General features: G+C 39.6%; 1 protein-coding gene across 3 annotated transcripts in view; it reads left to right on the top strand.

Annotated features, from left to right (window-relative positions):
- Positions 1-26,374, top strand: part of ttc3 (tetratricopeptide repeat domain 3) — a 42,649-nt gene that overhangs the window by 1,619 nt on the left and 14,656 nt on the right. For all 3 annotated transcript variants that reach the window (XR_010015314.1, XM_063014612.1, XM_063014611.1), the window contains exons 2-35: positions 149-227; positions 321-354; positions 1,218-1,377; positions 1,572-1,650; positions 1,738-1,803; positions 2,584-2,716; positions 2,937-3,022; positions 3,135-3,229; positions 3,386-3,448; positions 3,556-3,610; positions 3,691-3,883; positions 4,893-4,941; positions 5,040-5,136; positions 5,245-5,281; positions 8,886-8,940; positions 14,860-14,953; positions 15,655-15,810; positions 19,448-19,528; positions 19,641-19,750; positions 19,834-19,960; positions 20,054-20,173; positions 20,536-20,637; positions 20,727-20,819; positions 20,903-20,967; positions 21,070-21,212; positions 21,327-21,644; positions 22,598-22,867; positions 22,954-23,000; positions 23,085-23,141; positions 23,222-23,295; positions 24,131-24,286; positions 24,587-24,912; positions 25,036-25,217; positions 25,318-25,386. Coding sequence is in view for 2 of the 3 variants with exons in the window: in XM_063014612.1 (XP_062870682.1) it covers positions 149-227; positions 321-354; positions 1,218-1,377; positions 1,572-1,650; positions 1,738-1,803; positions 2,584-2,716; positions 2,937-3,022; positions 3,135-3,229; positions 3,386-3,448; positions 3,556-3,610; positions 3,691-3,883; positions 4,893-4,941; positions 5,040-5,136; positions 5,245-5,281; positions 8,886-8,940; positions 14,860-14,953; positions 15,655-15,810; positions 19,448-19,528; positions 19,641-19,750; positions 19,834-19,960; positions 20,054-20,173; positions 20,536-20,637; positions 20,727-20,819; positions 20,903-20,967; positions 21,070-21,212; positions 21,327-21,644; positions 22,598-22,867; positions 22,954-23,000; positions 23,085-23,141; positions 23,222-23,295; positions 24,131-24,286; positions 24,587-24,912; positions 25,036-25,217; positions 25,318-25,386 (3,871 nt within the window). In the remaining variant the exon portion in view is untranslated. The remainder of the gene's footprint in view (positions 1-148; positions 228-320; positions 355-1,217; positions 1,378-1,571; positions 1,651-1,737; positions 1,804-2,583; positions 2,717-2,936; positions 3,023-3,134; positions 3,230-3,385; positions 3,449-3,555; positions 3,611-3,690; positions 3,884-4,892; positions 4,942-5,039; positions 5,137-5,244; positions 5,282-8,885; positions 8,941-14,859; positions 14,954-15,654; positions 15,811-19,447; positions 19,529-19,640; positions 19,751-19,833; positions 19,961-20,053; positions 20,174-20,535; positions 20,638-20,726; positions 20,820-20,902; positions 20,968-21,069; positions 21,213-21,326; positions 21,645-22,597; positions 22,868-22,953; positions 23,001-23,084; positions 23,142-23,221; positions 23,296-24,130; positions 24,287-24,586; positions 24,913-25,035; positions 25,218-25,317; positions 25,387-26,374) is intronic.

Below are 26,374 nucleotides of genomic sequence, written 5' to 3' on the forward strand. Positions count from 1 at the left end.
GATTTTTGAGTTTTTGCTTGAATTTTCTGTATTTATTTGCATTTTTGTTCATTTTGTTTCTGGATTCCTTGTTATTTGTGGTGTGTAAATATGATTTACATATTGTAACAATATTTATAATGTAATTTTTATCATTATTGCATCCTAGATTCTCACAAGCAGTGTTTGAGTCTGAAGATTCTGATACTGAGGATGGTTCAGATGTGCTTAGTTTTGGAACCAATATGGTATGTACAACATATTATCTTATGTTGACAACAGTCATGTTAATCTAGCAGTTTATTTACATTTTTTACAATTTTCTGTTATTCTCCTTGCAGTTTTGTCCGAATAGATTGTTTCCCATGGCACCTGGTAAGATTTGATCTTGTTTTCATTTAGTATTTGTGCAGGATATATCTTCTGTCTTATATTTATCTTCTATTATTGAATATATATGCATGTAGTTGCATTGAGGAAGTGTGTGACCTCACGTTGCCCTCTGTTCAGTATATCTGTGTCATACTTGATGAGGTGGCACCAGCTGCCTGCTGTAAATGATTAACTGGTACCTTGTCCAGGGTGTTTTATTTTTAGTGTTTCTGGATTGACTTTTAATCCACTGAAACACTGAAAAGAATGAAACCACCAATAGAAATGAATAAATTAATAAACATTAGGACTAATGCGACCTTTGGTCGCTTGGGTGGCTCAGTGGTAAAACACACTAGTGCACTATCTGCTGAGATCCGGGGTTCGAATGTCAGCGGTGCTATCAGCCGATCGGGCGTCCATACAGATGTGATTGTCCCAGAACTGAAGGGTATTGAAGATACAGAGCTGATGTTGGATCATAATCAAAGGCCTTTAGGGAGGCACAGTGGCTAACACTGTTGCATCACAGCGAGAAGGTCCTGGGTCCTTTCTTTGTGGAGTTTGCATGTTCTCCCCTGGTCTGTGTGGGTTTCGTTTGTAAGCTCTGGTTTCCTTCCACAGTACAAATATGTGCAAGTGAGGTGAATTAGAGATACAAAATTGTCCATGACTGTGTTTGACATTAAACTCGGACTGATACATCATGAGTAACCTGTAACTACCTGTCCTGTCATAAATGGAACCGAAGAGCAAAACATGACATTAAACACAAAGGCTTTTGTTCTTCGCTCGGCTGTACAGTTTTATTCTATTCACCTTCAGTAGTACGTCACTTAGGATAAGCGTTTTAATGTATTGTGTAGAAGTCATGAATGATCGCTGGAAAAGAATAGATCCAGAGGTGAGGAAGACTGTTGGACACATGCTGCACGTCTCAGTGTTCTGGTGGCACATCCTGTTCCGGCAGCAGGAGAACAGCATCACCACAGACTGGGCTGTGGAGGTCGGATTCTTGGACACTAAGTGAGTTTATCAAAATAACCATTCGTAGATTTGTAGAATAACCATTTTGCAGTGCTTGATGATGTCGTATGCTAACCTGCACTTTGTATTCATGCAACTTGCATGACATTTGCATAGAACCACGATCACACCATTGTTTCGGTTTATTTCTTTTGCATTTCATTCTGATCTTTTTTTTTTACATTTTCTTTCAGTGTTTCGAATGATTTAAGTTTAAAAAGACTGCAAAAAATTGAAATCCTGGAGCTCATTCTTGACGCAATGGAAATTTTAGTATGTATTGTTTTACTAAATGATTTAAAATCCCGTGTTTGTCAGAGCAGCAGTTTGTGATGGTTGTGTTTTTTATATCTTTTATAGCTGGCTAAACCAGATACAGAGAGGAGAGTAAAAGCTGTGCTCTCATTAAGCAATGATTTGCAACTGGTACGTTTTTGAACTGATTTAATATTTTTTAACCTGTCCACTTTCTGTTTGAACAAAAACATACAACCCTTGTTGGCGGGTGCTTTTTAGACAAAAGGGCAGTCAGTGTTTGCCTGTACGTCATCACTTCAGCACAGGAACAAGCTGGCCCAGGTAATTCACTTGGCTAGAAAGATCATTGCAGACAGACAGAACTGCCACTCCAGAATTTATAAATCCAATATATAACCAAAAAAGCAATTCGGGATTACAAGGACCCTTCTCATCCCCTTCATTCATCATTCTTGATGCTGCCATTGGGCAAGAGACTTAAGGTCCCACCAGGCAGAAAGACTTGCCAATGGTCAGTGGTTTGCTCTGGCTGTATTTCGCTGGAGTTTCAGAGCTTTAGCAGATTTAATAAGTTAATTTATTAAATCATGTGGCTGCTTTTTGAGACCCCCTAACCTGCTTCACATTGCCAGACAGGTTCTATTTCAGTTATATTAGGACTGGCAGTAATCATGCCTGGGTGTGGCAGGTGAAATTGTCAATTGCATTTGCTTAGCTGGGTTATTTAGTACTCTTCATCATAGAGCTGAACAGCATTTTATTTTTTCAATAAATCAAATCATTGTAAAAAGCATGTTGTGTTTACTTACATCTTTATCTAATATTAAATGGAGTTTGATGATCTGAAATATAATATGTGTGACAGATAAAAATGTACACACAAATGATAGAAGTATAGTACCGTTTATTTATATTTACCCCCTTTTCTTTTCCTTTCTGCACCAACAGCACCAGCAGGATTGTCTTTCAAAAGTAGAGAGCTGGCTTGGGGAATCTGGTCAGCCGGGCCTGACCATGAAGCTTTTAGAACTCGGATCTAAAAAAACTCGCTGCAGAGTTCTAAATTTTGTGTTCTTTGAGTGTAAGTCGAAAGTCTCTTGTGCTGAATCCATTACATGTTGAGTGGTCAGACTTTAAGGGCAGCATCAACGATCTGTAGTTTTGTTAGTCCACTCTTTGAGTTACTGGGCACTGGTTTCTGTGAGGTAGTTGTGGGTGACCAAAACAAGATGAGCTTTTGTGTTTTATTCAAATGAACAATCTAATAATAATAATAATAATAAATATGTCGTCCTTTTTAGATTCTCGTTACATACACATCATGTCACATAACGAAAAGATGATGATGAGGGAGTTATCACAAAGTCCGGAGGAGTGGTCAATACTGGTAAAAGATCATCTGCTTTAGTATTGACTGTTAACCAGTTATTTTTAACATCTTTTTTGGCAATAAAAATCTACAATTTTCCTTTAATGTTATTATTTTGTTTGTGTTTCAGAGAAGTGAAGAAATGAAAAACAAAGGCAATATAGATTTCCAAAAGAAAAAATATGATTTGGCTTTAAAATGGTACACAAAGGCCATTAAACACCAGTAAGTAATGACCAAATCATCTTATTATTAATAACATGCTATTATTAACCATTATTGGTAAAAGATGTTTTATGTTTTTTGTGCAATAAGTGAATTTAGAACTGAGTTTCATGTCCAGACTAGACATATAGTTTTATTAAATCTGTTCTGTTTCAGTACCAACAACCACCTGCTTTATGGAAACAGAGCGCTCTGCTATATTCGATGTGAAAAGTATTTGTAAGTAGTATTTTTATTTATAACAATCAAAAGCAGAAACATGATAATTAATTAATAATTAATTGGTTACAGCTTGTAAACCTGAATTCCTTCTTAATTGTGTTCAGAAAAGCAATGGGAGATGGCAAACGAGCTATTATACTGCAACGAGACTGGGCGAAGGTAAACCCATTCTGATCTGTCCCCTCACTACCATGCACTCCACCATCCACACATACTTAAGCTTTTCCTTCCCTTTCTAGGGCCACTATCGCTTCTGCGATGCCTTGTTCTTTATGGGAGCCAGAGGGAAAGCCGTGGAATCCAACATCGCAGCTCAGAACGTATGCAGCGCCGATTCTGAGGGAATGAAAGACCTCCAGCAGCAGTACAGCCGCTTTCAGACGGAACTCGCTGAACTTCAAAGTGAGGGCAGAGCCTCAGCAACTTCAGAAGGTAACGTCACGAAATGTGATTACATGTTAGGAAGGTCATTTAGGTGTGGCTGAAATCCTACCTGCCTTGTGAGTAATCACACATAATCTAAATCATCTTTGGAAACAACCCTGGAATGTTTCACACAGTCAAGACCAGACTGGATAGCTTCTACTTATACTGACTTTCTACATAAAAATAATCAGTTGTTAATAGGAAACAAACTTCTGTTTCTCTTGCTTTAGCAGCATGTTTTTATAGTACGAGAATGCAGGTACTAGACTGGCCAGCCTGCGGTCCATACTTATGAAGCATTATGAAGCGCAACATACAACTACACACACCCCAGATTGTTGAGCCATCAAAGTGTTACATCAAGCAAGAATGTGAAACATGGGAAACGATTACAACAGGTGGTGTTCTCGGTTCCCAAATACAGGATGTTGCTAATAAAGCTGATGTACACAATAGTACATCTCTTCTCGTAGGTTAAGGTTGTCGGATGAAGGTCTCCTGGTTGCTCCTAGGTTTAGGTTAACCACCATGGGTGGTAGATCATTTAGTGTTGCTGCCCCTACACTGTGGAACTATCTTCCTCTCCCTCTTTGTCTCTCTTCCTCTCTCGCTGAGTTTAAATCTCTTCTAAAAACTTTCTTGTTTACTCAGCACTTTCACTCGTCTTCTTCTGTTTATGTTGTTTGTGTTGATGATTTCTATGTAAATCATCCTTGGGTACTATGGAAGGTGCTATATAAGTTGAATGTATTATTATTATTAGTAGTAGTAAACATGCCCCTGTTCCAGATTTAGAAGGAGCACATCCATACAAACAAACCAAAAAAAAAAAAATATATATATATATTGCTTGAAACATCTTTGTTCTGTTGTTAATTAAATAACAGTCAAAAAAGGTTGTAAAACAAGTTTATAGAAGACGAATTAGAATTAGTAGTAATTCTATTATTCTTTATTACAACAGTAGCAGTATACCTATAAAAATCCATCAAATAACTGTACACTATTCTTCCAGGTGAAAAAAGACAGAGAAAAACTGGTTCTAAGAAAGGATCTAACAAACAGTATGTGCCCATCTTTTATAAATACATATACATACAATAACTATAAAAATATAAAGTATTGTAGAAGTATTGTTTTAACTGTTTGACTCCTTAAATAGACCGGAGGGTGCATGTGGACTAGATCCACTGGCCCAAAATGTTCCATTACACACGGCTCCAGATAATGATTGCACACCCGCTGCTAATAAAGATGCGGTAAGCGTCCGTTCGTCGCTGCTGTGTATTTACTATTACTGAGATTACAAATGCACCTAACTGCATATATGTGTTGAGTGGTGATTAATTCAGTGTTTTATACAGCAGAAAGCAGAAGACACAAAAATTCTACAGGAAACCTCAGGTGAGATGCGATGATTTTCTTTACTGTTTTTGGTAGTTATTATTATGGAATTATTGGAATAATTTGTCTTTCCTATTCAGCCAAATAGAAAAGTTGGTATGTAAATTTGGTCTCAACTGCAAAATACCAAAAGCGGGGTGTTGTGTTTTCAATTTTTGTGTAAAATTGTTTACTTTTTCAGTTTTAGCTTTGGGTGGGGACATGGAGAAGAATACAGTAATATCCTGAGCATATTATTTAATACACTGAAGTAATAAAAAAAACAGTACTAATACAGTCCAATATACTGCATACGTAGACAAAGCTTTGGCAACAAGCTATACCTTAGTAACGCTCAAAATGTATATATTATGACTGTGTGTAAAGCATTACATTACATATACTACCATTCTGAACATGTTTTGACACACCTAGTTAGACAGAGCCAACATTTGCTTTAATAGCAGCTTTGTGATGAAAGTATTTCTTTTAACCTGGTCTATTCAGTGATCACCTGCGTCGTATTTTCAACACTTCTGAAAGTTTCCATATCCACCGAGCAGCTGCTGTTGCCTTTCTTTTATTCCTTTATACAGCAAAATGTAATTCACATTAATCAGGCATGTTAAAGGATGGAAGTAATAATTAAAGACATGAAATAATACCCGAGGTCGTTATTGGTACCGTGTCTGTGATTGTGATAGAATTTTAGCAATGTGGGTATTAGTTCTTAGCTTATACAAGCTGACTTGTAGGAACTGATTTGATTAGATGCAAATATTGCTGAATGTACGCCAAAGGCTATTTTTGCTTTCGGTATACAGAGGTAAAGGCTCTACTAGAACCTTCTGCTGACTGTTTTGCAAACATCGGAGTAATGACTTGAACATTCTGTCCCATGATGTCATGTGTCTTAACAGCAATCATATTGTGACCAACAACAAAGCATGTGACTTTGCGTTTTGTAATTTATTTAAATTGATTCATTTAATTAAGTCGTAGTTTTAGTACCCCGGTATTTTAAATACTCAGTTCTTCTAATAGTGTATTTACAGTTTCATTAAAAGCAGTACATTCAGCAGTACTTCAGGAAAACCAATTTTCTTTTCAAACCCACAATAATTACATACATCGAAAAACTAAATCCAACAATGTCTAATGGTAAAAACTTTAATTAATGTGTTAAATTTATCAAACAGGCAGTGATGACTCAAAGGTCGCTGGTTCAAGTTTCAAGTTGACTCTTAACTTTTGATTTTATTCGGTCACAATTGTTCGTTGATAAAGTTGGTAAAGCTGGTTTAGATAGGTATGTAGGTGTGGCTGAAGGTGACCTAACTTGTCATTTGAGATTACAGGTTCCCAACAGTGTGGAACGATGCACGCCTTAAATATTAACTCTGTCCATGTGTGAAAAACATTCAAAGTACAAAAACTTATTTCAAAAGAAAATAATACAAACCCGAAACATGCTACAGTGGTACCTTGTAACTCGACGTCCCCTAAACTCGAAGTACTTGAAAACAGACGCACTACGGGGAGAAATTTGTACCCTTAACTCAACATGTTCAGTTTGTTTTTTAAAAATGTATTTATTTAATATCAAATTAACAATGAACTGTCGCTTTGTTCAGCGCTCGGCTCGGCTTGAGCGGTGCAGTGAAACGTCATCAAAGTGTGAATATGAGACGAATCTGCATTTGTGTGGAATAACCATCACACTCTGAAAGCATTCACGTGTATCTGTGTTTAGCTGGATTTTCCTTACTGTTTCACTTTTAAACTTGGGGTTCTGAGAAACTGTAAGAATCAGCTTTTTATTTCATTGTTTTTATATTATACTTGTGTTATTTTCAGTTTATAAGCATCAGAATCTCAGAAACAACCCCATTATTTTACATTAGCCTAAAATATATGCAGTTTCTCAAGCATCCTTATGGGAAAAGTACCTTAAAACTCAACGCCACTCCCAGAACCAGTTGACCTCGAGTTTCAAGTTACCACTGTACTTCAAAAGCAAACTATCAAAATAAGTGATAGAACATCAATTTCTTTTAAATAAATTTTGCTGCTCGGATCTTCTACTCCAGTGTCATTTGCTGAATATGAGAAGGAGTCGTCTCTTTATCTTAGGTATGCATACGGGAAGATACTCTTTAAACACAGACAGAGTAAAAACTTCCAGTTTATTATGTGAATGAAGCAAGCTTATATAGTGGATTTCTGCATGGGAAATGTGAGCCTATGCCTAAACCTAGTTAAAATTTAATGATGAAACAGCCCAAAGCTAAGTTAATGATTATTGAGCTGTGATTGGCAGTGGTGTATAGTAACGAAGTACTGTAGTAATACTTCATATTCTACACTGCCTGGCCAAAAAAAAGGTCACACACTCTAATATTTGGTTGGACCACCTTTAGCTTTGATTACAGCACGCATTCACTGTGGCATCGTTTTCACAAGCTTCTGCAATGTCACAACATTTATTTTTGTCCAGAGTTCATTCAAGTTTATTCGATCATTCAAGATTTTTTTCCGACCACATTCCTTCCACGAAGATGATGTTTCCCCACCGTCCTTCCACTTTTTAATAATGCGTTGGACAGTTCTTAACCCGATTTTAGTCGTTTCGGCAATCTCCTTAGATGTTTTCTCTGCTTGATGCATGCCAACAATTTGACCCTTCTGAAACAGATTAACATCTTTTCCACGACCACAGGATGTGTCTTTCGACATGGTTGTTTAACAAATGAGAAGCTACTCACTGCATCAGTTAGGGTTAAATAACTTGTTGCCAGCTGAAACATAATCACCCATGCAGTAATTATCCAATGGGAGGCTCTTATCCATTTGCTTAGTTAAATCCAGGTGGTGACCTTTTATTTGGCCTGGCAGTGTAGTTAAATTTTAATGATGAAATAGCCCAAAGCTAAGTTAATGGTTATTGAGCTGTGATTGGAAAAAACATCAAATTTGTTCATACAGGTGCTGTGGTTAACTATTACTGGGATGTGATGTGGGATTCTGTTGAACACAGCAGTCTAAGTAAGAACAAGTGACTAAAAGTTTATGGACACCTTCATATTCTATCTATTAATAGGCTAAATCAAAAAGAAAATTTTATGAATTGAATACTAGTTTTGTGAATCTGCATCATTTGTGTATGACTTTAGGCAGGTTATTACCTCAGTAAATGTTTTAGTAGGAAGGAAATGAAAACCGCACAGTTGGTTGTTATTGCACAGTAAAGCTTCAGGGCTTCATGTATCACGTGACCAGTTGTTCCGCTTCAGCCCAACCAGAGAACGTCGAAGCAGGTAAAGAGTTCTGAGCGGTTCGTTTGTTGGTGTTTTTTTTCAGAATTAAAATAAAGAATTCATATGTGAGTAAATGCGGCAGCTTTTAAGAGAGATACAAGAACTGAAAGTTCAGGAAGGGCTCAGTTCGTTCTCGAAGTGCGTCTGTACACGTTACTTTAGGGTGTGAGTGTGAGTGTGTGATCACATTCGAGTCTGTACGAGCTGCTCTTCAGGTCCTGTCATTTCAGCTCCGAGTCCCACGCAGTGAGTGGTGCTTATTCTCTCATCTCCAGCTATGCTTAACAAATTCAGCTGTCTAATTTCAGGACCGTTCGCGGCTCAAGCTGAGGACGGCGCAAAGGGGGCCAACGACGCTAAAATGTAAGAGTTTTCTCATGTAAAAAACTGACATTTGTGTAATCAGTGTTCGGCTTTCATTTTATCGTACTAAGTAGTATGCAAGAATAGTACGCGGACAGATGCTCGATATGCTGTGTTCATACTAACCTACTTAATAGTATGTAAAAATAGCACGCATACAGTTTACTGTACTAAACTGTTTAGTGTGGGTTCCCTAGGCGACACATTTATATTTATATTTTTAAAACACATCAGGGTTTGATTTTTTTCAAACTCTCAGAACTTCAAATTAATTGTTTTTTAAAGTTATATGTAACAAAGGCGAGGTGGTTGAGTTAAAGTAGCTGTAGAGTTAGTCAACAAGCTGAAACGCAGCATCTCTCAGTCTTTTTATAGCATTAAAGCTTTAAATAGTTTTAATAATAGCTTATTTTTTATTCACAATTTTCTCTTTTATATTGTTTGCTTGTCAACTCTCAGAAACTGTCAAATTTAGTTTCACATTTGTTTCTTTGCTCTTGTGCCGGGCTGAAGAGCATGCAAATGAAACTGCTTGATTTGTTTGCTTATAATGCAGTACATCTTATTTAAAATAGTTTTACACTATAAAATGCTTTAATTTAGTTAGTTTGATATATATATATACATATATATATATATATATATATATATATATATATATATATATATATATATATGTATATGTATATATATATATATCAAACTAACTAAATTAAAGCATTTTATAGTGTAAAACTATTTTAAATAAGATGTACTGCATATATATATATATATATATATATATATATATATATATATATATATATATATATATATATATATGGGTCATTCTATAATTTGGGGTACATTTCACATCACCAAAAAAGTACAAAAACAATGTTCTCTCTCAATAAAATAATCAGTGGTTCAAGTTAATATATTCTTTAGTGTAACATATCCACTATTTGCAAAGCTTAAACATCATTTTTTATTTTTATTTTATTTTAAAGGGACAGTAGATGTAGACTACTAGGTAACTTAGTTGACAGGTAACATAGTTGACAATTTCCCTATTTTGACCCATAACTTCAGTGGTAGACCTTGCCTGGCTGACCACATGTCATTTCTTGAACAGAATAATGTCTAATTTGAACATACGTTTGAATTAAAATTATAAAAAAAAATTTAACCATAACAATGTATGTAACATAGTTGACGGTCAATTAATATACTCTGACAATGTTCTATTATAGATAAAATATATAAAAAAATAAGAGGACATTCACCACAGTGTGTTCAATATGCCCTCCACAGAGAAAAATGATATCATGTAATGCTGGTCACATAGTTTTAGAACAAACCATTTTTGAGTTGCTGAGTGGAGTTCTGTTAGTAACATAGTTGACAGAACTTTTGCGGACATTAATAAATAAAGATATTTAAATTATTTAAAAGAGAAACTCAATTTAAAAAATATTATTTTTCTTTGGTATTTAAACTTTTAAAATAAATAAAAAAATAGATGTTGTTGCCCTTAATGATTTTATTCATTATTTTAAAACCAAGTCATCCTCAACTTAAAAAACAGACACAGCAAAAACTGTTCATTTAGGAACATCATGACAAATTTCAAGCTAAATGAAGCATAGGATGCACATAATGTTTTTGTGATATTACAACATGTTTTCCATTAATAGGTAAAATATGACATTTTTAAAGAAAATAGTTAGAATAAATATAATTATCATTGGACATGGAATGTACCCCAAATTATAGAATGACTCATATATATATATATATATATATATATATATATACAGTGTATCACAAAAGTGAGTACACCCCTCACATTTCTGCAAATATTTTATTATATCTTTTCATGGGACGACACTATAGAAATAAAACTTGGATATAACTTAGAGTAGTCAGTGTACAAACTTGTATAGCAGTGTAGATTTACTGTCTTCTGAAAATAACTCAACACACAGCCATTAATGTCTAAATAGCTGGCAACATAAGTGAGTACACCCCACAGTGAACATGTCCAAATTGTGCCCAAAGTGTCAATATTTTGTGTGACCACCATTATTATCCAGCACTGCCTTAACCCTCCTGGGCATGGAATTCACCAGAGCTGCACAGGTTGCTACTGGAATCCTCTTCCACTCCTCCATGATGACATCACAGAGCTGGTGGATGTTAGACACCTTGAACTCCTCCACCTTCCACTTGAGGATGCGCCACAGGTGCTCAATTGGGTTTAGTCCATCACCTTTACCTTCAGCTTCCTCGGCAAGGCAGTTGTCATCTTGGAGGTTGTGTTTGGGGTCGTTATCCTGTTGGAAAACTGCCATGAGGCCCAGTTTTCGAAGGGAGGGGATCATGCTCTGTTTCAGAATGTCACAGTACATGTTGGAATTCATGTTTCCCTCAATGAACTGCAGCTCCCCAGTGCCAGCAACACTCATGCAGCCCAAGACCATGATGCTACCACCACCATGCTTGACTGTAGGCAAGATACAGTTGTCTTGGTACTTCTCACCAGGGTGCCGCCACACATGCTGGACACCATCTGAGCCAAACAAGTTTATCTTGGTCTCGTCAGACCACAGGGCATTCCAGTAATCCATGTTCTTGGACTGCTTGTCTTCAGCAAACTGTTTGCGGGCTTTCTTGTGCGTCAGCTTCCTTCTGGGATGACGACCATGCAGACCGAGTTGATGCAGTGTGCGGCGTATGGTCTGAGCACTGACAGGCTGACCTCCCACGTCTTCAACCTCTGCAGCAATGCTGGCAGCACTCATGTGTCTATTTTTTAAAGCCAACCTCTGGATATGACGCCGAACACGTGGACTCAACTTCTTTGGTCGACCCTGGCGAAGCCTGTTCCGAATGGAACCTGTCCTGGAAAACCGGTGTATGACCTTGACCACCATGCTGTAGCTCAGTTTCAGGGTGTTAGCAATCTTCTTATAGCCCAGGCCATCTTTGTGGAGAGCAACAATTATATTTCTCACATCCTCGGAGAGTTCTTTGCCATGAGGTGCCATGTTGAATATCCAGTGGCCAGTATGAGAGAATTGTACCCAAAACACCAAATTTAACAGCCCTGCTCCCCATTTACACCTGGGACCTTGACACATGACACCAGGGAGGGACAACGACACACTTGGGCACAATTTGGACATGTTCACTGTGGGGTGTACTCACTTATGTTGCCAGCTATTTAGACATTAATGGCTGTGTGTTGAGTTATTTTCAGAAGACAGTAAATCTACACTGCTATACAAGCTGTACACTGACTACTCTAAGTTATATCCAAGTTTCATGTCTATAGTGTTGTCCCATGAAAAGATATAATGAAATATTTGCAGAAATGTGAGGGGTGTACTCACTTTTGTGATACACTGTATATATATATACAGTGTATCACAAAAGTGAGTACACCCCTCACATTTCTGCAGATATTTAAGTATATCTTTTCATGGGACAACACTGACAAAATGACACTTTGACACAATGAAAAGTAGTCTGTGTGCAGCTTATATAACAGTGTAAATTTATTCTTGTCTCAAAATAACTCAATATACAGCCATTAATGTCTAAACCACTGGCAACAAAAGTGAGTACACCCCTTAGTGAAAGTTCCTGAAGTGTCAATATTTTGTGTGGCCACCATTATTTCCCAGAACTGCCTTAACTCTCCTGGGCATGGAGTTTACCAGAGCTTCACAGGTTGCCACTGGAATGCTTTTCCACTCCTCCATGACGACATCACGGAGCTGGCGGATATTCGAGACTTTGCGCTCCTCCACCTTCCGCTTGAGGATGCCCCAAAGATGTTCTATTGGGTTTAGGTCTGGAGACATGCTTGGCCAGTCCATCACCTTTACCCTCAGCCTCTTCAATAAAGCAGTGGTCGTCTTAGAGGTGTGTTTGGGGTCATTATCATGCTGGAACACTGCCCTGCGACCCAGTTTCCGGAGGGAGGGGATCATGCTCTGCTTCAGTATTTCACAGTACATATTGGAGTTCATGTGTCCCTCAATGAAATGTAACTCCCCAACACCTGCTGCACCCATGCAGCCCCAGACCATGGCATTCCCACCACCATGCTTGACTGTAGGCATGACACACTTATCTTTGTACTCCTCACCTGATTGCCGCCACACATGCTTGAGACCATCTGAACCAAATAAATTAATCTTGGTCTCATCAGACCATAGGACATGGTTCCAGTAATCCATGTCCTTTGTTGACATGTCTTCAGCAAACTGTTTGCGGGCTTTTTTGTGTAGAGACTTCAGAAGAGGCTTCCTTCTGGGGTGACAGCCATGCAGACCAATTTGATGTAGTGTGCGGCGTATGGTCTGAGCACTGACAGGCTGACCCCCCACCTTTTCAATCTCTGCAGCAACGCTGACAGCACTCCTGCGCCTATCTTTCAAAGACAGCAGTTGGATGTGACGCTGAGCACGTGCACTCAGCTTCTTTGGACGACCAACGCGAGGTCTGTTCTGAGTGGACCCTGCTCTTTTAAAACGCTGGATGATCTTGGCCACTGTGCTGCAGCTCAGTTTCAGGGTGTTGGCAATCTTCTTGTAGCCTTGGCCATCTTCATGTAGCGCAACAATTCGTCTTTTAAGATCCTCAGAGAGTTCTTTGCCATGAGGTGCCATGTTGGAACTTTCAGTGACCAGTATGAGAGAGTGTGAGAGCTGTACTACTAAATTGAACACACCTGCTCCCTATGCACACCTGAGACCTAGTAACACTAACAAATCACATGACATTTTGGAGGGAAAATGACAAGCAGTGCTCAATTTGGACATTTAGGGGTGTAGTCTCTTAGGGGTGTACTCACTTTTGTTGCCGGTGGTTTAGACATTAATGGCTGTATATTGAGTTATTTTGAGGGAAGAATAAATTTACACTGTTATATAAGCTGCACACAGACTACTTTTCATTGTGTCAAAGTGTCATTTTGTCAGTGTTGTCCCATGAAAAGATATACTTAAATATCTGCAGAAATGTGAAGGGTGTACTCACTTTTGTGATACACTGTATATATACTGTGTATATGTGTGTGTATATATATATATATATATATATATATATATATATATATATATATATATATATATATTTATATATATTTTGACTGTACATTTTCTTTTCTCTCTTCTCCATTCAAGGCATACATTTATTTTACCTGTATGCACCCCCTGTAGTGTATACAAATACGTATCAGGTTACACTTGTATGCACAATGAATGCCTTTGTTGTGTAAAGCTTTCGATTTTGCTCTACAAGTCTGAGCCGAAGCGTATTCGGTTTCTGTTTGTTCTGTAACATTTGAACACGACCGTTTAGGAGCATTAATGATTTGGTGGAATAACAAAACCACTTAAAAGGACAGGGCGGCACGGTGGCTAAGTGGGTGGCACTGCCGCCTCACAGCAAGAAGGTCCTGGGTTCAATCCCCAGGTGGGGCGGTCCGGGTCCTTTCTGTGTGGAGTTTGCATGTTCTCCCCGTGTCTGTGTGGGTTTACTCCGGGTGCTCCGGTTTCCTCCCACAGTCCAAAGACATGCAAGTGAGGTAAATTGAAGATGCTAGATTGTCCATGACTGTGTTCAATATAACCTTGTGAACTGATGAATCTTGTGTAATGAGTAACTACCGTTCCTGTCAAGTGTAAAACATGACGTTAAAATCCTAATAAACAAACAAACTTAAAAGCCACTTTTTTTCTTATTTAGTTTTTTTATAAATGGTTTTGATAACACATCTTCCTTAAAGCTCTGGAATTGTTTTTTTTTGGTTTTTTTTGCTGCCATCCAAACTAGTTAGATGAATTAAACTAAGTAATCATCTAAACATATGTAGTAAGTGAGAAAAATTGACAGGATGTTTGATGTGTTCTCTTTTTTTGACTTTAGCAGTGAAATGGGGGACCGGAAAACAAAAAAACTTGTGCCACAAGCTTCAGAGAAGCAGTCTGTCAGGAGTAAACACCATCCTACACAAGAAAAAGTAGGTAACATGACTTGAAGTGCAGTGAAATAGTGTATACCTCATCCTGTTTTGCTCTGTTTATGCGACCTTCGTACCAAATATAATACAAGACCAGAAAAACAGAAATGTAAAGTAAATATTTGATTTAATGGAGGAAAAATGTTATGCAACACTTACTGTGTGAGACTAATTGTTCCCTCCCGACTTCCTTGCCCAACCTTGCAGCAACAACTGTGACTAAATACTTATGATAACTGGGCAGTGTTTCACATCACTGTGGAAGTATTTTGCTTGTGCTTTGATAAGGCCTCGTTAAGGTCCCGCCATAGCAGTTTAATGGGGTTCCAATTAAAACTTTAACTAGGCCTTTTAAATCTTTACTTACCTTTGAGTTTCCTTTGAGCCTTTTTGAGGTTGGCTTGCTCTTGTGCTTCTGATCATTATTGGTATTAAAAATCAGCTTTGAAATAAGTTGTATTTTATGCTAATTCATTCACAAATCATTATCCAATAAGGTTTTATCTTTATAAGGTGCTTTTCCTAAAAATGTTATGAGTCTATATTCCTTTTGGTTAGCAATGTTTTTGCCTTTCATACCTGTTAGCAATGGCCATGACTAAAACAGTAATTAAGAGGGGTGTTCACCTACTTTTAGCCATGTCATGTATGTGCAAAAATGACTGAACACACCCTATAATTGACCGTATAACCTTTTTAAGTCGCAGGGCAGCGGCAGCAGCACTGAAGTGGGCAGTAAGGAGCAGTTTTGCGCCGCAGTGCAGGATGCTCATACGGCTCTGACTGACCAGCGCTGCCACAATGCCGAACAGGCCTTCTGTCTGGCTCTTAGGATTCTGGACTCCATTGGAACCAAGGTACTTACATGAGCTATCTTCTTCTTCTTCTTCTTCTTCCTCAGCCTTTGTCCCGTTCTGTTGCGGGGTCGGCTCGTCTGGATCTCAGTCGCCATTTTTCTCGGTCATGAGCTTGGTCTGGGTGGAGTCGTGCAGCGGCGAGGTCAATGTGCAGCGTGTCTGTCCAGCGCTCTTTCGGGCGCTTTCCGGGCACGTCAAGGCTGTAGCCGATGTTTGGCCGTACCATCGGAGGCGGGCTTCACGCATCTTCTCTGTGATGTGAACGACGCCGTAACGCCGGCGGATGTCGTCGTTTCGGACGTGGTCGAAGCGTGTGTTGCCGCTAATCCAGCGCAGCATCTTCGTCTCCATGACGGCGAGGCGGCGCTCGATCTCCTTGGTGGTGGGCCAGCGCTCTGAGCCGTAGAGAGCGACTGGGCGGATGACTGCGCGGTAGATCTTCGACTTTAGGCGATCCTTCATGCGGTGGTCACAGAGCACCCCGGTAGTGGAGTGCCAATTCAGCCAAGCAGCATTGACCCACGCGTTGGCTTTATGCTTCAGGCTACTATCAGCCGAGATCGACGAGCCAAGATATTTGAAGTGCTCTGTGTGGGTCAACATCGCTGACATTGATTGTGCCGTACTCGTTCACATCTGTTGTCAGGTACTCGGTCTTTTTAAGGTTCAGTCGCAGCCCGTTTTGTGCGAGGCGATCGTGCCAGGTCTGGACGAGCAGCTGCAGGTCGGCCTTGTCGTGGGCGGTGAGGAGCACATCATCTGCATAGAGCAGAGTATAGGGCGCCGTTCGTTGGAGGTCACGAGCGACGGTGTCCATGACGCGTATGAACAGCAAGGGTGAGAGGGCAGAGCCTTGGTGCACGCCAACAGAGATGCGCAATAGCTTCGACGTTCCGGCAGCGCTTCGAACTCGAGTCTTTGGGTCGCGGTAGAGGAGCTGGACCCAGGTGACGAGTTCCTCAGGCACTTGGTGCTGGCGGAGCGCATGCCAGACCAGTTCGTGTGGGACCCGGTCGAAAGCCTTCTCGAGGTCAAGGAATGCAACGTGGAGCGGCCTCTGCTTCTCGCAGTGCTTCTCAATGAGCAGTCGGGCAGCATGGATCGCGTCGGTCGTTCCGCAGCCTTTCACAAAGCCAGCCTGGTTGACCGTCAGGTGGATGAGATCACGGATCCGCTTGTCGAGGATGCGCTCAAACACCTTCATGGTGTGTGAGAGGAGGCGAATCGGCCTGTAGTTGGCGCAATCAGCGGGGCAGCCTTTTCGCTTCCAGATGGGCACCGTCGTGCTTTGCTGCCAGTCGACAGGAGTTTTCCGCCCCTCGACGATGCGGTTGAAGAACTTGGCAAGCCAAGGAGCGGAGTTCCAACTCCTGGACTTCCAGAGCTCTGCCACGATGTCATCAGGTCCTGCTGCCTTGCCGGACTTCATCCGCTTAAGTGCTTCAGCGACTCCTTCGGCATCGATGTGCAGGACAGGGCCGGGGACGAAATATAGCTGAGGGATTGGCAGGTGCGGGAACTCCTCGGTGGAGATCTTTTCGAAGTGCTGTCGCCATCGCTCCACAGCGGCCTTCTTGTTGACGATCAGCTTGCCGTTCTCATCATTGACGCAGTGGAACAGTTCGATATCCTGCGTTTGCTGATGTCGGCGCTTGACGAGACGGAAGAGGTCGCGTTCGCCCTCTCGCGTGTCGAGCTTCTCACAGACCTACTTACATGAACTATGTCACTCACAAATATCCAGTTTTAAATACCTGAGCCGGTAAATGCACGATATGTGAATTTCCACTTGTATACTACTACTTATAAAAAAGAGCTATAAAGCACTGAATATGTATTAGCACATAAAGAAGTGACCTGATGTGCCTGTTTTATTTGACTACATGAAATTAACCTTGGTAGGAAGAGAACACATTTGACTTCCCCTCCCTCAAGCATGGCCGTTTGTTGTTGTTTGGACACCCGGCCAGGTTGGACTCGAATTAGCGGGTTTGATAACACCGGATTCCATTCTAAGACTGGAAGATTTGAACCTGTAATTATCTACCTTGTGTTTGTAAGCACTGTAGCTATGCCTAACCTGTAAATAGTTTCTAAATTACTAAAAGTGTGGTCAGATGTAAATATGCAAAACATTTGCATTGTTAAATGTACAGCTCTGTACAACCTACATAATTCATGTCACTTTCATTTCAAGTTTCATAACCCTGTGTACAGTGGATATAAAAAGTCAACACACAGGTTTTCCTGGTGTAAAAATATGAGACCAAGAAGCAACCACACTACTTCAAACACTATTTTTTTTTTTTTTTACATATATACAGTCTATTGTGGTGGTCTTATTGTTTACATCACAAAAACCTGCTTCCATTCTAACAGCTTTGTTTAGACTTTTTAAATCCACTGTAAAACTCACCAGATGAAGCTTAGATCCATTGAAGATCCCACTCACTCAGTCAGGCTGATGAAACTATGTGGACAGAATGTCCAGATCAAATCACAAATACTGTTTCCTTGGTTTACTTGACGTGTTTTCTTCCCACTCATTCCAAACTCTTATCAGGCTCGCTCTCAAGGTCACCAGCTTCCTTCACCAGCGTTCTATTAAGTTATGGGACAGTGTTGATTTGTTTTGGGGAGGGTGAGGAAATAAACGAATGAAGAGCCGAGGCATATTTAATTTTACTGCAGTTTGATGGAAGTTATGGTGGAATAAAAGAAAATCTACACCGATCAGCCACAACATTAAAACCACCTCCTTGTTTCTACACTCACTGTCCATTTTATCAGCTCCACTTACCATATAGAAGCACTTTGTAGTTCTACAATTACTGACTGTAGTCCATCTGTTTCTCTGCATGCTTTGATAGCCTCCTTTCACCCTGTGCAGGTATTATTTAGGTGGTGGATGATTCTCAGCACTGCAGTGACACTGACATGGTGGTGGTGTGTTAGTGTGTGTTGTGCCGGTATGAGTGGATCAGACACAGCAGCGCTGCTGGAGTTTTTAAACACCGTGTCCACTCCTACCTAGTCGGTCCACCTTGTAGATGTAAAGTCAGAGACGATCGCTCATCTATTGCTGCTGTTTGAGCCGGTCATCTTCTAGACCTTCATCAGTGGTCACAGGATGCTGCCCACGGGGCGCTGTTGGCTGGATGTTTTTGGTTGGTGGACTATTCTCAGTCCAGCAGTGACAGTGAGGTGTTTAAAAACTCCAGCAGCGCTGCTGTGTCTGATCCACTCATACCAGCACAACACACACTAACACACCACCACCGTGTCAGTGTCACTGCAGTGCTGAGAATGATCCACCCCCTAAATAATACCTGCTCTGTGGTGGTCCTGTGGGGGTCCTGACCATTAAAGAACAGCACGAAAGGGGGTAACAAAGCATGCAGAGAAACAGATGGACTACAGTCAGTAATTGTAGTACTACAAAGTGCTTCTATATGGTAAGTGGAGCTGATAAAATGGACAGTGAGTGTAGAAAGAAGGAGGTGGTTTTAATGTTATGGCTGATCGGTGTATATTTAAATGTTAACACTGTTTGCTTGCTGCTCAGCTGCTTCTTACAGATTTTAAAGATTGCAGTTATTTGTTGACTGTAACTTTTGCTCTGCTCGTTTGCTCACAGGTTCTCGGCATATCTGAACTAGATAAAGCTTTGCTGATCTACGGTTATGCTACAGCCCTGATAGAAATCGGCAAACCTGAGGTAACTAAAAGCACCTGATGTTTTCTGTCTAGCTTTAACATTTCATAATCATAAATAATGATTTGTATTTTTGGTACTGATTTATGTATTTTATTTTATTTTGTTTTGAAAGGAATTGTCAGAAGCTCAGAAACAGTTAAATAAACTAAACTCTTCACAAGATAGAACGTTTAAGTCTTTGGTCCATTACGGGTTTGGGAAGGTTTTTCTAAAGGAGAACAGGTGAGTGTTTGGTTGGAGTCTCAAATAAGCAGAAATATCGTTGTTATTGTGTCATTAATGCATAATTTTATTTCTTTTGTCAGATTTAAAGATGCCAAAGAAGAATTTTCAAACGCTTTGACAATGCTTCGGAAGCAAATCATGCCTGGAAAACTCACCTGGCCAACGACTAAAGTAACCGTCAAAGAGACCCAACCTGACGTTTTAAAGGTGCTTTGTACTTATATAATAATGTATAGTTTGTGTATGATGTGCAGTAATATGTCAGTGTTATTAATAACTCGTGCATTCTTCCCTTTAAAGGACCTGCTTGAGAGCTTTATTCAGGTGTGCAAATTTCCCCCTAAGCCGGATGCAAATTGTCGACATCAGCCTTGTCTGGGTCACGCCAATCAGATCTACTTTACTGATCCAGATTTTAGGGTGAGCAGTTCGTCTCTGTGGCGACTTTATTGATGTTTCTATTTTAATTTAGTTTATTATTATTTAGTTTTTTAAATATTCATATGTAGTCAGTATACATATGCACATACTTTATACTGACCACTTTACTGATTAACATTGTGGTTATACAATGAATGTAGTCAGTATATACTGTGTGTATATATATATATATATATATATATATATATATATATATGAACTTATATATATTTCATGAACTCAAATAAAACAGGCACATCAGTTTACTTTTTTCTACCCAGATTACAGATTTTTACATTATTTTAAAAATATAAAATATTGTGGACTGTAGGAATAATAAGGTCTTGTTGTGGTTGTTGCAGGGTTTTATTCAGCTGTCATGCAGTGAACGTTGCTGGGTGGAGTTTCATATTAATTGCTGGAAAAAGCTCAAAGCGGCTTCATTTCCTGATAAGAATGATAAGGTAAGAAGCAGATTTATGGGATGCAACACAGGATGCTCTGAACTTTATTTGATACTGAGTTCTTTTACTTTTTTCTTTTCCTGTTCCAGGATTTTCTTCAGAGTTCATGTTTTACTCCTGACTGCACCGGTAAAATTTGTCACATCATAATTTTTGACTCTACAGGACTTAAAAAGTGTGAGGTAGGTAGGATGGCTGGATGAAAGAAACCTGTGCTGTACTTTTGTTCAGATTTGAATGAACATTTTTTTCATTTGCGTTTCAGTTTGAGTCGTCTGTTCCGAAGAGTCACAATCCTGGAAAACTAAGAGTCAAACAGAAATGTACAAGGTGAGCTTTAGGTCACGTGTCAGTAGTAGGTCATATAAACAATAAAAAATTTGTACTGTTCTTTGTCAATTACATTTTGATGACTTTGTGATTTATTTACAGTCTTAAGAAGATCAAATCTAAAGAGAATAGGAAGCAGAGACGAAAACAGAAGAGGGCGGCTGAGTCTAAACTTAAGGACGAGGTTAATGAGTTAACACCAGAAGAAAACAATAGCAAACAAGCAGAGAACAATGTTGTCCAAAGTAATAGCTCCTGGTCTTTACAATACTTCATCATTCCTGCTTTTTAAGCAATGCTCTATGTACATGTCCAGTTCTAATTCTTCATTTCTTCCTCTTTTTCTTCTGTTTCTTCAGCATCACCCCGAAATAGAGTTTTATACGGAGACCGAGTTTTACAGCAAATATACGAAAGCAGAGAACTTTTTAACGATGAGCTTCACAGTATTTCTAATATGCTCGTACGTCTGAGACCGTGGATGGACCTGGATGAAGCTAATGGCCACGAAAGCGTATTAAAGGACCGGGCGGAGCCGCATGTTCTAAGGGACCTGGTGGATTTGTTGTTGGAAAGAGGGAACCGGGTCTGGGCGAGAATTTTCGTTCATAACCTCACAGACTGTAAAGACATCAAACCTAAACTTTATGAATGGGCTCAGCAGCTTGACAATACAGGTATGTTCCGTGCATGCTTTTGTGGTTTAGACAGTATATAGATGGACTAAATACTAATTAAATTGTATTTTTTATTTATTATTACATAAATGTTCACTTTATTTTAATCCTTGATATTCTGTAACTGTTATAAAGGAGGAGCCAGATAATCAAATTGTCATAATCATTGTCTTAAAGATGATCAGAGCATGGCACAAAATGTATGCTATAATATGGTTTAATGAACAGTACTTATTTCTTCATTTACAAATAGATTAAGGGTGGTTTTACCAGATAGTTTTAGGTCTAATAATGGAATTATTTAACTGTTTTGTTGATTTATTATTGCGTAGCATCTTTCCAGTAGTTTTCATTAGTTGCGCCATGAAGGAGTGTAGACTAAGACTATAAAATAGACTTAAGACTTGGACGCATACATTCTTAAAGATATACACTCGAGCTACTTATATCTTGAGCTGGCCACTTATGCAGACGTGATTGACTCTGGTGGTGCAGCGGTAAATTACGCAAGCCCACGACTGCTAGGATCCAAGGTTCAAATATGCAGCGATGCTATCGACCTGTCAAGCATCTACGTATGACATGATATGCTGTGTCTGGGGTGGGGTGGGGTGGAGTGGTGGGTGCTCAAAGCCCTGTCATGAATTGGCGCCCACTGCGATGCACCAGGTGATTTTGGGAAGTCGCACCCACCACAACCCTGACCAGGATATAGCGGTTGTATAACCTAAACATGAAATGAACATCCGATAATATTGGCGCTTCTTTTTTTGGGACGATTACATGGCGCAGTGTCTATTACAGTAAACCACCTTCACTGAGATATGGGTTTCAATGCCAGTGCTGCTATCAGCCAGATGTTCTTGCAGCTGGATATAAAAGGATGCAAATGATTTCTTGTTTGTGTGGTTATTCATTGACATCACACAGTCTTCCTCATTTTTTCCCTGCAGGTTTGAACATTGCTGATAAGTTTATTTCTCAGTGCGGTGAACATCTGGAGGAGTTCGATTTCTCTCCTCTGCTCAAGTTCCCTCCACTGCAGGACCTGAGTGAGAAATTTGGTCCCATGCAGGAGCTGTTAGGAGACCCAGGGTTTACTTTACAAGACTACCTGAGACAAGCAGCGCCGCAGGAAATGCGTCTGTTCGTGTGGGCTCTAGAGGAGCACAGAGAGCGCTACCCGTCCTGTTTTGCTTCGCTTGATGAGTATTTTGAGATGGGTACGTATTACAGACGGGTGACTGGGCAGAAAATGCTTAGCCGATGCTTTTTTGTTTTATTTTTTAAGCTGTTTTCTGTTCCCCAGATGCCGTATGTTTAGTAATTAAGAAGACAGACTTTGAGGACCAATTAGTGAGTATTCTCTCAGATTAGTAACACTGTGTGGATGTTGCATAGTGTTCGTTTTGGTCTCACAGTAAACCATTTGTGTTTCAGAGTTCAGTTTATAAGAGTAAAGGCAAACATCGAAAAAAGAAACAAAAAGAATCGAAGGTAAATAAGCGCCTGATACCTTTTGCGCCAGTTTTTTAAGGGTTCGACTTTAAGTAACGTTTGTTTTGTGTGTCTTTCAGTCGATTTTAGTTTTGTCCGGGATTGGAAGCATCCCAAGAGATGAAGAAGATTTTTTCACTGAGGAAGATTCACTGTAATCACATTTTATTTATTTGCCTGTTTTATGTTAGTAGGGTAATCGTAATACTGTGAAGCTGTTTATTGAGCTAAAATGTATTTGACCTATCTTGAGTGCTACGTATGAACTGGGATGTCTGTACTGACTCCCAACTCACAGCTGAATATGCATTTAAAGGGAGTTTTACTTAGTCTAGTACACCTCATTAATTAATGGACGTGCAGGAATTGTCATTAACAGCTTTAAACTGGAATACACTGGACGCAAAGGTGTAATATCCATGGCAGGGTTTGTCCACCCTTATCTAAGTCCAACATACAAACACACACACACACACACACACCTCAGACGAAGCCAATCACGTCTGTCACGATACCCGGCCAGCCAATAGCACTGCTAAGAGCTGGTGTAATAGACAGGTGCGCCAGATAATCGTTTTGGCATACACTTTACCCATATTTACAGGTACTTTACTCAGTTAATAGTATGTTTAAATACTATACAAAACAGGCAAAGCAGACGTAGTAAAAATGCCAGATATTAACCCAGTTTCCTCTTACGGGGGCAGAAGTTAATGGTGAGGGCAGGATTCTGCTTGCTGTTAGCTGTGTGAATGTGTGCTGTTAAGGAGTAACTGGAGTAAATAATATTCAGGGGTTAAGACACGTAAGCACAGTCCATAAAAACACTGCCATGACTGATGGTTTCAGATAGGATTAGTGACAAAGCCAGTATAACGTCTAATTATACCACCTCCAATTTATTAATATAACTATTGTACACCCTTTCTTGTTATAGAGCTGATTTACGGCAAACTCTATTGTACTCACACTCGACTCTTTGTCCCTAGGATGTTCCTGAATAACACTGATCCCTTTAGTATTCCGAATCACCTAAGGGAGCAGGTAGAAGAGTTTGAGGGCCGATATGTCAACACAGGAGGGTTACCCCACTATAATAGAATTTTGGACAATCACCCAGATCCAGCGAAAGAGAGTTTATACGGGTGAGTAGTTTTTTTTTAATTTTTTTTTTATTATAACTAAGATTAAGTCTGAACGAGACCCTCATCTTAAGAAATTAGGGTGGTCATATATATTTAAAAAGCTGGTAGTTGTTTGTGTCGAGTACCAGTGTCCCAGGTAATAAATTCCACTGTCCTATACCATGCTCAGACATATTTCATAGTTTAAACTGACAGCAGATGTGGCTTTCTGACAGACAGTGTACACAGATTAAAAACCTATTTTATTTACACTTTATTGGACATAAACCTCACTCTTTTCCTCTTTGGTCTTTTATTCAGTTACTTTGAACAAATTCTGGAGGAACATGGTCCTCTAGAGGCGTCAAATCCACTCTTGGTGGGAGAGCTGGACAATTTCCCCCCCGAAGCCCAGAATTTAATCGAAGTAGCCGGGGGACTCAAGCCTTTCCTACTGGGTTCTCTGAGATTTGTAAGGTTCGACAACCTGATCGGACTGATGGAGCACTCCGTAAGCCTGCAGCATGCCGTGGTGGATTTTGTCCCTTTATTTGATCCCTTTTATCCTCATACATACGGCGATGACGATTTGCAACCTACAGAACCTTCTCACCTCAACCCCACAGCCAAAGAATTCCTGCCTCACGGTACGTCTTACGATGGCGATGCTCTTCACAGTGAAGACTTCCTGCCTCAAACTTGTCCCACTTTGCCAAATCCATATGTTTATTGTTCGGAGATTTATCAAAATGATATGATCGTTTCACCAGATATATCTGAGACTATTAAACCTGGATTAGAAGGAGAGGAGTATCCTGATCACATCCCTAATGTCCCACTAAGCTTTAATTCTGACGACCCTGGTTCTAATAATAACGATGTTATTTCTTATTGTGAGGAATTTAATTATATGGAAGGTAGAAGATCTAAACGTAAGACCACTTTTGTTCAGGTGAGATCTTTGGAAATTCCATTTGTACTAATATATCAGCGTTTTCCCTTGTGGGTTCTGGAATCAGGTGCTGAATGTTTTTATTCCGCTGTTTCCACAGACTGTTGCAGATTCCCAAGATGACGTTGCCATTAATACTGAACCATTTGCACCATACGAAAAGAATAACGTGAGTTTCAGCTTTAGTTAATCCACATAACGTTTGAATCCAATAACATACTATTTTAATTTTTGTATCAGTAAGAAACACATTCATTATTTACAGTCCGTCCAATAAAAGCTAGTTGAGGGCACTAGCCACTGACCTGGCCGGGCGACCACACGAACACAATTGGCTGTGCTTGTGGGAGTGGTAATGGGCTAGAGTAATTTACCGCTGTGCCACCCAAGTGCCACAATAAATATGAATTTGCTTTTAACAACTATGAAAAGTGGAAATAAAAAAGTGCAAAAGTGCAATCATTTTTTTATTCATGAAAGACAATAGGCTACAATAAGTGATTAATACAATGCCTGTATTTGTCACATATACATGTAAAGGTGTACAGTACACTGAAATTTGGAAGCTGGGGTCAGAGCACAGGGTCTGGAGCAGAGGAGGGTAAGGGCCCTGCTCAAGGCCCCAACAGTGGCTGAATGGCAGAGCTGGGATTTGAACTCTCAACCTTTCGGTTGATAGACCAAAGCTCTACCTACTAGGCATTTATGGCATGTAGCAACCGCTTCTGAGTTTGAATCCTAGCAGAGCTATTGGCCTGGCCAGGCACCCAACAGACCCAATCAGCCGTGTATAAGGGAGGCGTTTAAATAAATTGTAGTGATTCTTTATTTTATATCCCTTATGAACAATCATATTTTACTCTGTGATCAGTTAGACCTGAAGATCTCTTGCATTTTAGCAGACTCCATCTAACCTTGAATTAAAGATAGCCTGTTCCTTGTTATTCTTAGTGAGACACATCCTAGACAGTCGTCTATGTCAGAGAGAGATTCTGTGTCAACCAGATTTGTATTATCCTGTTTTTTTTCTGCACAACTGCCTTGTTCAATATTAGGGATATGCTGATATGTTGTTAATTAGATATCTTGAAGATTACGTAGACTCTAACTTTTCACTATAGTATCACTATAGTATCACTCGTACCCCTTTTCCACCG

The sequence above is a fragment of the Trichomycterus rosablanca genome, chromosome 18, assembly GCF_030014385.1.
Source record: "Trichomycterus rosablanca isolate fTriRos1 chromosome 18, fTriRos1.hap1, whole genome shotgun sequence".
NCBI classification, from domain to species: domain Eukaryota; kingdom Metazoa; phylum Chordata; class Actinopteri; order Siluriformes; family Trichomycteridae; genus Trichomycterus; species Trichomycterus rosablanca.